The 12,151-nt window shown below is 44.4% G+C and overlaps 2 protein-coding genes across 4 annotated transcripts in view; one reads left to right on the top strand and one right to left on the bottom strand.

Annotated features, from left to right (window-relative positions):
- Positions 1-12,151, top strand: part of traf3ip1 (TNF receptor-associated factor 3 interacting protein 1) — a 328,730-nt gene that overhangs the window by 138,699 nt on the left and 177,880 nt on the right. The window lies entirely within an intron of this gene.
- Positions 1-12,151, bottom strand: part of hdac4 (histone deacetylase 4) — an 89,416-nt gene that overhangs the window by 36,145 nt on the left and 41,120 nt on the right. For all 3 annotated transcript variants that reach the window (XM_078285954.1, XM_071897808.2, XM_078285955.1), the window contains exons 10-15: positions 11,365-11,578; positions 10,388-10,611; positions 5,571-5,843; positions 3,198-3,384; positions 2,791-2,924; positions 510-612 (exon numbers count right to left, since the gene is read on the bottom strand). In XM_078285954.1, the coding sequence (XP_078142080.1) occupies positions 510-612; positions 2,791-2,924; positions 3,198-3,384; positions 5,571-5,843; positions 10,388-10,611; positions 11,365-11,578 (1,135 nt within the window). The remainder of the gene's footprint in view (positions 1-509; positions 613-2,790; positions 2,925-3,197; positions 3,385-5,570; positions 5,844-10,387; positions 10,612-11,364; positions 11,579-12,151) is intronic.

Below are 12,151 nucleotides of genomic sequence, written 5' to 3'. Positions count from 1 at the left end.
CACCGGCATATGTATAGTGTCCTGTCTGTTTTGCACTGCCCCTTTGCAGTGGATCTTAGTTTGGCTGTACTTGTACCATGCTTGTCAGTATGAACAGTGAAAGTCTCAAAGTTGCCGATATGTTTCTGTTTCAATGTCGTGTTCCTCTACATTTATTGTACGTAGCAATTTAAGTGATTCTGATTTTGATGTTTCTAAATAAACACTTGAACCTGTGAAACCTGTTTGCCCAAATGTTCTTCGTTGACACCTTTTTCATTTTTCAAGTAAGAAAAACCCTGGGTCATTGTCCAACTTATAAAAATGAAATACATCACCACAATGCCCTGCTAGTGTTAAAGCCAATTCGGCTAATTAGGCTAATCATCGCTGAGTGATGAGCAGTTGGCCTGTAGCATGGCTAGCGGCCAGATTGCCCAAAATGAAAATAACGAAGAGGAAACACTGGTGGATCAGCTCAACTTTGGAAGGAGTGTGCGTGTGTGTGTGTGTGTGTGTGTGTGTCTTACAGTCTAGTTTCTGCCGCAGTGGGTTGGTCCCGTACAGCAGGACGTGGGCCTCAGAGTGGACTGTCTGTAACTCCTCCAGAGAGGCCTTCCTACCACGGATACACTGGACAGAGGAGAAGATAGAGATAAAAAAAGAGACAGAGAGAGAAAGAGACAAACTACATAAGTCCAGATTTTGATCTACAGTCTGTCCCCCCCCCCCACCATCCAAATTGCCATAGTCAGCCAAGGAGGGGGCGAGGGAGGGAGAGAAGGAGGTAGGAGGGGAGGGAGGTGAAGAGGGAGGTGGTCAAATGAGAAGTTAAGGGCAACACCTGCTGCAATCAGGGAGTGGTAGTACATAAAGGGAGGTCCAAAGGTGTCTGTATATGTGTGTGTGTGTGTGTGTGTGTGTGTGTGTGTGTGTGTGTGTGTGTGTGTTAACCAAAGGCAGAGAGAGAGAGAAATGGCCAGGTGGCAGCAGTCTCTCTTACTGTCCCCGGTAGTAAAGTAAGGCTCTCATTATCATGATTAGACACAGGCCGACTATAACTGACCCTGATACCACCACAGAGAGAGAGAGAGAGAGAGAGAGAGAGAGAGAGAGAGAGAGAGAGAGAGAGAGAGAGAGAGAGAGAGAGAGAGAGAGAGAGAGAGAGAGAGAGAGAGAGAGAGAGAGAGAGAGAGAGAGAGAGAGAGAGAGAGTCTACGACAAACGTGGGAAAAAGACAGAGACAGAGAAGGTACGCACAGCTAAATGATCTGGGGACTTGCTCTCTGCTGGGTTAGTTGACTACAGTATAACTACAGTTATACAACCAGGCTTATGGGGAGATCAGGGAGAGAACACACACACACACACACACACGCACACACACACACACACACACACACACACACACACAAGCAGTATGATGCAAGAAAGATCAAGTCTCATTTCTGGCAATTATACTGCATTTAGAGCACTTGGGAGACGAATGAAGAGGTGAATGCTTTTGCTATGTGTGTGTGTGTGTGTGTGCGCGTGTGTGTGTGCGTGGTGCTGGCATGCAAGCACAAAAGAATATGCTGTAGCACATGTGCAAAGCCAAGATAAGATGATGATTGTTTGTTCTTCGCCACTACATAATCTATCAGACAACGCCATCGCTCCCAGGGTAATCAGTCACAGCACAACAAGAGCAAACAGGTCTAATACTCTACTGTTACACCGGCAGCATGATCTGACCTACACAAACAAAACAAACACAACTTCTAAAAGTCCACTTTAAATTCTTCTGAATTTAGGAAGGGTAAACCCATCCTGGATCATTTTGAAGCCGTCACCCCAGAGTATGTGATTTTTTTTTTATCAATGGGAGAGACAAGAGCCAACAGAAACTGGCTATACACTGCCCCCTTTTGGCCATGACAACAAACTGCACTTTTGAGCTGAAATGGACCTTGTGGATAGTGGCTTGGTTTGACATCATTAATCTCTGAAACTATTTACTTTTAATCTTTCACAAGACACATTTTTTTTTATAACACTGACCATCCTACAGTGCAAAGAGGCTGAAGTATTTGAGCTTTGGCATCTTTGCATCTGCTCAAAAACAATGAATGCTGTGCGTGTCCTGAAAGTTATTTTGCATGCTGCCCGTTGCTGAGCACATTGTGTACTTCCAATTTTTATTCTGGCCTTCCCATGTGCATTAAAAAGACAGACCAGGATGGTAATTTAACTGTGAATGTTGTTCTCAGTGTGTTTTATTTTGTCCACTGTTATGATGTGTATATTGCATGTAACTGTGCCGTAAGATTTTAGAGGAAAATAAGGAAATGTTGGTATTGCAGATGTACCAGGAGGACAGAATGACACTACATCAGAATGGTATTTTTTTTGGTACTCAGCCCACTGAAACTCTATGATATTAAAAAGGTTTGAATTGATGGCAGTGTTTGAGGGATAATTTATATTTTGTCTATGGTATTTTTAGTAGTATTTCACCAGACACTTGTCACTTTGGATTGGACAAAAAAGTGATTGTCCAATTCACATATCTTGTTGACCACAGACTGTCCCCACAAAGAAACACAATATGCACAGATGGACAAATTAACTATGTTCCTCTTGTTTAGAAGAATCTCCCCGGGGATTAATAAAGCATCTTGCTCTCTGTCTGTCTGTCTATATAACTAGGTCTCCATCTATCTATGTATCTACACATGCACATACATAAGTCTCTCTCTATTTAAGTATCGTTACATCCATCTATTTATGAAGCAGTGACTCTGTGGTGAAGTATAGCTGTGGCCTTACCTCACAGTGGGCCCTGAGGCCTGTTTCCTGCAGTCGGGACCAGATGCTCTGGATGCGGCCGGCGTGCTCTGGGTGGCTGGTGGTGTTGCCACACATGCACTGGTGCTTCTGCATCAGAGAGTCATACACCAGGCCTGGGGAATACACACAACCCATATAAATGTAGTTTATATGTGTTTCAGAGTTAAGTTTCAGAGCCTTGCCTTGCCTTGCCAACTGTGCATTGTTATGACCTCTCACCTATACACTCACACATTAAAGTACACATAAATATATATGGGCACTGGGCAGTCTGCATGCATTTCCAGAAGGCCTGAAGTTGCAGTGTGTTTGTGGCCAGTGTTTCAACAGGGGCGCGAACTGTAAGCAAGTACAAGGCCCGTATTAAATGTTTTGTTTCAACACACCTGTAGTGAAACGGGGCTTGGCAGGTGGCTCCTGTACTACCATGGGGAAGGAGGCGGAGGCTGGAGATGACTGAGCCCTGGAGAGGGGGCGGTGCCCAGCGAAGCTGATTGACAGGCCGGCCGCCTCCATGGAGGCTTGGTAGTTCCTCAACTGGTGGATCCGCTGCTGCTCTAACAGCAGAGCCTGCTGCTCTCTCAACCATACACACACACACACACACACACGCACGCACGCACACAGACACACACACACACACACACACACACACACACACACACACACAGTGACATGTATGTATTGATACTTGGACTGCAATACCTTTCCCTAGCCAGAAGATGGCACTGAATACATGCAAAGTAATGGTGCAGTCATACTGTACAATAAAGGCTGCATAAATAAGTATAGTAGATATTGTATTAGACAGTGAGTTACTACTAATAATATGTAATAGACATGAAACGAACAAGGATAACTTTTTTTATTTTTTATTCTGTTGTGCCAAACGATTTTAGCCAAGGTGCCTTCATGATCGCAAAACTTTTCTGATTCTGTATGGAGTTGAACTGGTAAACCTGGTGTAGAGGGTTCAAATGACAACAAAACATAATTCCAAATATGGAAGTGCTTCAGGGCAGCTTGCATAATTTTTATATAAGAGTTATTAAAAGCAAAATACACCACAAGTTGATGAGTATTAGACAAACTGTTGCTTAACCTTGAGCTTTTACAACACATTTCATATGAGCCTTCACTGCTCCGGTCTCTGCAGCCAAGGTGAGGGACAAGAAATGACTACTTTAAGATGCTAGCTGGGGACAGGAGCTGGGTCTGCCAGGTCTGTGCAATACTATGATCAGTCTCCTTGGTTTACTGGTATTCTCATAAATATTCATGACCAGTGACTGGGCCTTTGGGTCAATGTGCGCTGTGATTGATTCTCTTGCTACCATACTTGAGATTTTTAAAGTAGTGCTACTCCAAGTACTTTTAAAAGTCTGTACTTTTATTTGAAGTGTTCTTTAGACAAGAATAATGAGTACAATGAGATCAATCATCTATTATCTATCTAAACCCCCTTTATTCTTGACTTGACCTCTCATTGTTAATACTAGTCCTCTTCATGTAATTAAAAAAGGGACCAGGCTCAAATCTTGGGCTAATGATGCCCAATCAAATCGCTTACACAAAAACAGGGCAAAATGGGTAATCAGTTACATTTTCGTAATGATTTTCATGCGAAAGCGACTTACAGTAAGTACGTGAAAACTGCACTTGAGTATCTACGTCTACCCGAGTAAAATATTTAAGTGTCGTTTCCACCCAAAAAAGTCTCTCTGAGCGTTTCTGTCGTTCCATTCTAATGGGCGTGTCTGCCTGGACTACGGGCGCCATGGTGACAGTGAGAGGAGTGCCTGATTGGATTTGGCTGAGCGGACAGCCGGGATTGGCTAGACAGGAGAGGACATGGTGTTCTGGCTCTGTGTGTGTGTGTGTGTGTGTGTGTGGGCACAGATAGAGTGTGTGCAATAAAGAAAAAGAAAGAGAAAGTGTGTTTGGGGCTTTGTATGTGTGCATGGATGAGTACTGCATTTGTGCAAATTAGAAGAGTGAGTCTGTGTGTGTGAGAGTTAGAGGGTCTGTGTGTGTGGGTGTATGTATTTTGCATGCATGCATGCGGATGTGTGTGTGTGTGTGTGTGTGTGTGTAGCTTCCTGGTCCATAGGCAGCTGTGCTAGGGAGTAGTGTGGAGGTGGTTAGTCTGCCCTCAGCCATTCACAGAAAGCCCACTACACTGGATTAGTAGGAGGATTAGTATGAGCATGTGTGTTTGTACATGTATGTGTGTGTAAGTGAGCAAAGGGAGAGAGAGAGAGAGAGCGAGAGTTATCCATGGCGTGGGTGTCTTCTTCGTGACACGGAAACAAAACTTAAAAGTAGCTTAAATTGTGCAGAAAAGTGACGAACAGAGAGACAGGCAGGCGGGAAGGCAGATCGAATGCAGCGTGTAATGTTTCAGTCAGTCACTAGCTCCATCTGTCACTGCTGTTACATCTCTCTCACCCATTTGGCTTAAAAACTCCTCACACACCACGGCACGGGAGGAGCTGGCCGTGAAAAAACGCTCTACAGTGTCTAGCCATCGTGGGTTTAAATGTGAATGTAAATACATAATGAGAAAATTCATGATAGTGAGATGAAGGCTAAAGAAGAAGGATTTGATGCTACCTTGGGATGCTAGATGACTGCAAGTATGAAGCTTGCAGGCAGATGTGGGTTTTTTTACAACTAAGCGAACAGAGCTTCTTTCTTTTGGAATCTGCTTTTCAATTAACTAACCCAAACCCCGCCCCTCCTGCACCCTAGGGCCTTACCTGTCGGAAGAGAAGCTCCTGCTCGGCCTGTCTTTCCCTCTGCTCCCTCTCCTCCTGCTCCTGGGGGTCTGGGGGCTCCTGCTTGATGACCAGCCCCCGCAGCGGCCCCGCCTCCTGGGCAGAGGTGGTGGAGGAGGACGAGGAGGAGGAGGAGAGCCCCTGGTGCTCCCTCAGCTCCTCCTCTGTCTCCTCTGGATGACTCTGGTGCTGCCTGCCCGGCCCGGGGCCACTGGAGCCGGCAGCCGGGACCTGGTCGCTGGGCTTGGACATCATCTAGAGGAGGGGAAGAGAAGGGCAGGTTGGTGGCTCAATTGGTACAGCATGGTGCTGCCAGGATGGTGGGTTCAATTCCCACTGGGGGGATCATTGCTAAAAATGAATTCTCTCATGGAACTGTAAGGAGCTTTGGATATTTTTGGACACAAAAAATGTCCACTAAATGGCATATGTCTAGATTAGAGATGGACTAATACTGATACTAGTATGGGAAATCGGGTGATACCAGGCTAAAATAGAGCACCAGTATCAGAGAATTTCTACCATAATAACAACATTTGATACCAAGAGCCATGTGTAAAGTCAAAGTGAAAAAGGCAGCGACGTAAGAGAATGTTAGATATCTTTGATGGAGGCAATGTGATGAGATTCCTCGATCCAAAAAAGGAGTTCAGCTTCACAAAACCACAGGAGAGAACAGAAGAGAGGAGGGGGAAGGATGAGGGGGGTGGTTGGAGGAAATCAAAGAAAGACTCCTAGGGAGGAGAAGAGATGCTAAGGACCAGAGAAACATTTGCAGAGCAGTATGATGCCGTCTTTTCACACAGTCACCCCATTACTTGCATCGCTTTAACAAGTTATGATCCGTAGAAGATAGTTTTTCATTCTAAATTTTTTTTTTTTTTAAGTACGAAAACAGTATATGACAGCTAATATGAGTCTTACATGCATTTAAACACTGTATCAAGTTTGCTGGCAATTGTACTTTTTGTAAAGCTAAAACAGACTTGTATTTTGAGTTCTGATGGGTTATAAGCTTATTTTCCATGTACAAGTTAAACTCCACCAAGAAACTCTGTGAATATATCTAGAATTTATATGGCTAAGAAAGGAGGAAAAGGGAGCAAAGCGAGAGAGAGAGAGAGAGAGAGAGAGAGAGAGAGAGAGAGAGAGAGAGAGAGAGAGAGAGAGAGAGAGAGAGAGAATTGGAGGGGGGTGATTGCCGGAATCTTGTTGTGGCAGCTGGGCCTGTCTCTGTCGCCACGGTAATGACAAGGGGAAAAACACATACACACACACACACACACACACACACACACACACACACACACACACACACACACACACACACACATACTTTTCAAAGACCTCAACCTTGACGTGTAAGGTCATGATTGGAGTGGACCACTGTTTGCGGATGGAACATACACACACACACACACACACACACACACACACACAGAGGCCTGGCTGGCACGTCGCCCAGGGAACGGTGTATTGACGTCAGAGAGCAGGCTCTTGCCTCATCTCGGTCCCTCTTCTCCAAACAAGCTCCTCTTTTAACACTCCTCCACTCCTGCTGCACTGATTCCCTCTCTTTCTCTCTCTCTCTCTTTCTCTCTCTCTTCTTCTTGCTCTCAAAGTCTTTCCAAACCCTCCTTTTTGCAGAGGAAATAGAGGCTGCGATTTGAACTGTGAGGGGGACAGAGACTAAATAAACCTGTTGAATATGTTGGAAGAGGGGGGGCAGTGAGAGAGAGAGAGAGGGAGGGAGAGAGAGAGAGAGAGAGAGAGAGAGAGAGAGAGAGAGAGAGAGAGAGAGAGAGGATCATCTAACACTTGTACTGCCATTTAAACAAACTCTTGACTCGTTCTCTCTGTCACTATCTGTCTCTCTCACAGTCTGCCTCTCTCTCTCTCTCTCTCTCTCTCTCTCTCTCTCACACACACACGCGCGTGCACACACACACACTCCCACAACAGCATTATGTAAGTGAGCATAGCACAATATTGGCTTAGCTGTCTCAGGTAATTCAAGGCAGCAGACTCATATTGGAAGTGTTTCAAGTTCTTTTCAAGCCTGTCTTTGTTGCCAACACCTCCACTCGTCGAGGCCAAATTTCAAGTCAGTAGGAGGGGTTCCTTTCATTATTGACTTGACTCAAAAATATGAGGGAAGAAAGGAGGAAGAGGACCGTTTGATTCACGTTTTTCAAGTGGCGGTTGTCAAACAGCAGGTCAAATATAAACAAACATGGCATACTTCACTTGAAACACACTTGAAAGAATGATTTGTTATCACTAAACTCATACATGTGTTAAGAATATTACATTTCAAAATTACTCGGCTATTGCACTAGTTGTATGGTGGTTATTAACAAACATAATGGCTAATAATCCCAATATCAATAACTAGACTTAATGATAGTAATGATGGTCCTAATTGTTTTTTTCATGCAATGAACTTGAGATTAATATGACTCAAACTATTATAACCCATACTTGAGTTATAATACTACAGTGACACGATCATCCATGACACCCATGAATTTTCGCACTTGTCTTAATATCAATATACCCCACTGTTAAATTGTGACTCCAGTAGGCTAAATAACAGTGATTTACTACAATATAGCTATTAGGAGATACTGACAACTAATTCTCTCTCTGCAATAAAGTTTCCAACAATTTATTAATTTGTGCACTGTCAGTGTGAGACCAACATAGTACACATCGACTCTCAGACTCACAGATTTATTGGCCAAGCAAGTTTGCACAAGCAAGTTTGCGGGCCTACAGACACATTTTTGTTGCTTGACTGGTTCCCACTGATGAAAATGGTGACAAAAATCATTTTTGAGATGTCGGAATTTAAGGAGATACTTTAAATAATTAAAAGCGGTGACACTGAAGCAGTTGATTATGGTGCCAATATTTTTACTTGGAATTCACCCGTCAGTACTGCATCACAACTCCCTCAAGGTTATTATTGCTAAATACTAAGGGTTTTTTTGTCTACCAATGACAAACCATTGGATCTGAGACTGAGAGCACTCAAGCCATTATGGTTCATATGCAGACATGTTTAGAGGATTACAACAGATTACACAGCCAAACTAATCTCATAGAGAATCACATGCCAAGGCATTTTACTGCTGCCCTCATTTGGCGTGAGCTAAACTTTGTTGCATCAAAGTCAACTTTGTCTTTTAGACATTAAAGTCAAGAAAAATGGAAATGGTAATCACAGATTTTCATGGCACAACCTACTGGCTCACAACATCTGCAGCGAGCTCCTTACGCATTTGGACAGTGATGTGTGTGGTTATGGGCTTCATACTTATTACTTTGAAAGTGAAATGACACAATGACTCTGAGGTTAGAACACTGTGAAATGGGGCAGACCATGTATGAAAACCCATCTTTTCAACAAGTACCTAATGTCACTCTCCCCAATGAATTACATTTCTTCTCCTCTATTTGCTGTCAGAAAAACATCCCATCTACGTCTCTCCTTAGCTCGTTATTTATTACATTTCCCAGCACTTTTCTGTGGTCAACACTTTCCTTTTCTGGCCATTCTATGGTCACAGAAATATTGTAAGGGAAAACGGCACTAAGGCTCTGACATTGTCACCTCTTACTATTAGTTGCTTGCTGGGTCAGAAATTAATGGGGGCTCGGGGCAAAAACGGGCCAAAAAATGATCTCGATAATTAGCAGTACTCTTCTTCGCATTTCACCCTGTTCACTTTTTTTTTTTTTCATTGAGTTGTCAAATATTCATGTGCAAATATGACTACTGTCACCTGTGGGCCACCGTTAGTGATTCATGGGAGCCTGTGACCGGGCGATTATTTCCAGTGCATTCTGGGTGAGAATATGGAGAGTTCTTTAGTCACAAAAGAACCAAACATGCAGCCTGAAGCAGCTGAAAGTTGCTCTAGTTGTTACTATATTGTGGTTTAAATTAAAAACATGTTAGTGGTACAAACTGAGCATTTATTTGCCAATATGCAATGCAGTTCAGTAAATTTGCCAATTTGCCCCTAAAAATCAGATCAAGGAGGCAAAAACATTCCCTCTGGAACAAAACCCCAGTTAATTTCTTACCCTGGTTGCTTGTAATGTGGGTGATCTAGTAACTGAAGCTTACTCTACTGTTCGCCCTGGATAAGAGCATTAGCTAAACACCTAAAATGTAATGAAAGTGAAAATAACCAGGCTTTAGACCTGAGCTTGACTAGTCATGCTAGATTGGCTACAGCCTGCGGTCCAGAAGCTGGAGGAATCAGCTAGTGGTGGCCGCAACCAAACAACACAGGATAATGGAGCTTAATCCTGTTGGAATGTCACCACACACACACACACACACACACACACACACACATACACACCCAGAGAGCAGGAGGAAAAAACAAAACAGCAGCAGCTCTCAATATATACCCCCGCTTTATACTGACCTTATGATGCTACAAACTCCCTAATCACCTTGTGCTCACACATACTCCCACACGCACCCACGCAAACACACACCAAGCTGGAGTGTCACATTTCCTGTGTGGCCATATATGGAGGCAGCTTCCTCCGGAGCGCAGTTGCCAAGGTGACAGGGAGAAGCAGGCACACAGAAACTCAGACCGGCAAGACTCGCTAGAAGACTTGCCGACTGCTGGCTGATTCATCCTTCTCTTGGAATATGGACAAGGCTGGATTCACATACACCAATAGCAGGGACATGTAGATGGACAAGCACTCTAGCACTAGCACACACACACAGACAGACACACACACACACACACACACACACACACACCTACCTTGTTGATGATGTGCTGCTGCTGTTGCTGCTGCTGTTGGAACTGCTGTTTGTGTTTCTCCAGGAACTGCTGGTGCTGCTGCTGGACCACCAGCTGCTGCAGAGCCTGGGCCTGTCCGCACTGCTGCTGGGGCAGGGGGGCCGACTGGGTTCTGCCCAGGGGACGGTGGCCCCGTGCCAGCTTGGAGACCGAGGGCGACTGCAGCGGGAGGCCGCCCAGACCCACTGTGGTCAAGAGGGAGAGGTTAGGAGGTTAAGAGGAGGTGTAGAGGAGGAGCAGCAGGCACTAGGTATAGGAGGATAAGACTAAGTCCTAATCGCAGCGGCACAGGTTAGAATCCGGCCTGTGCCCTTTGCTGCATGTCATCCCCTCTCTCTGTCCTGTCATTCCTGTCAATCTAAACTGTGACTGTCTAATAAAGCAGAAATGCCAAAAAATAATATTAAAAAAGTAATTTGTTACTTTACTTAGTTACTTTGTAAGGTAAGTAACAACTTACTCTTTATAAAAAATAACAATATGGCTTGTGCTGCCAAGTGTGTTGTTGATCATTGTTTTAAAATGCAATGCAAGACTATTGCTCTGTTTTTAAAAAGGTAAGACAATTTCATTTATACCAAGCATACTTGGATTGCGTTGCTTCAATTAGCAGCATGTTGTCTGCAAGAGAGTTTTCACTTTTTTCAAAAAATTCTCTAACAAAAATGACACATGATAGAAAAATAAAAGTGAGAACGTGAGTGATATGTGATATGTACAGTCGACTGTTTTTTATATGTCTTGCACTTTCACTTTATCATGTACTGCATGCGAGGTGCCGTTGTCCTTGTACTACGTGCGTCAGTATGTACTGTGTGACTCAATCGATATATCGATTGAGACTGACTTCCGAATCGGAAGTCAGTCAAGAATTCAAACACCAGCTACTCACAGCTGAAAAGTTACAGGGAAAGTTTAGTGTTGCAGTGTGTCCTGACCTAGTGGATTGTGGGCCTGCTCCAGCAGCACCATGTGTTGGAGCAGGGGGCTGTGGCCGGCCGTGCCCCCCCCAGCCGCCTCCCTCTCCAGGGCCGAGGCTGCCAAGTAGGAGGGCAGGTGGGCGGCGGGCAGGAAGGGAGGGGTCAGAGGAATGCCCTGCTGTAGCGCAGGCAACGCCAGACGACTCTCACCATCTTGGTGCCCCGATACCACCTTGACAGAGAGAGAGAGGTTGAGACAGAAGGAGAGAAAAAGACAGAGACAGGGAGAGAAGAAACACAAAGAGAGAGAGACAGATGGATGGGGACAGGGAAGGACAAAGAGAGTGCCAGAGAGAAGGGGGATGGAGAGAGTGAGAGACAGAAAAGAGAGAGAGACACAGCAAATAGAGAAATGGAGTGAAATTGATCACTCAATGCTTTCTAGGTGCACCAGCACTTTGTAGGTGCTTGGGGTGGAATGACTGGAGTGACTGAAACTACGTTGACTTGAAAAACTCCACCTGTTAACACCAAAGTACTGTGGAAAATACAGTGTTGTTGCAGCTAAGAGAATCGCTGAGCAAAATATTTAATTCATGCATTGACTTAGCCACTACAGTTAGAAAATCAGCACCGAAAATTGGCACCGATGAGTTTGTAACAAAATCACTGAGATGTGCCATGTTGGACTCTATGTGCATAGACTGACTACAAAGACAACAATACTGTGACTTGTGATTACTAGAGTGAACTGTGAATGTTGTCAGTGTGTTTGCATGTTGTCCACTGTCACGCTATGTTTTCT

The sequence above is a fragment of the Centroberyx gerrardi genome, chromosome 10 (genome assembly GCF_048128805.1).
Source record: "Centroberyx gerrardi isolate f3 chromosome 10, fCenGer3.hap1.cur.20231027, whole genome shotgun sequence".
Taxonomy (NCBI): domain Eukaryota; kingdom Metazoa; phylum Chordata; class Actinopteri; order Beryciformes; family Berycidae; genus Centroberyx; species Centroberyx gerrardi.
This window is presented reverse-complemented; position numbering and strand designations above follow the sequence as displayed.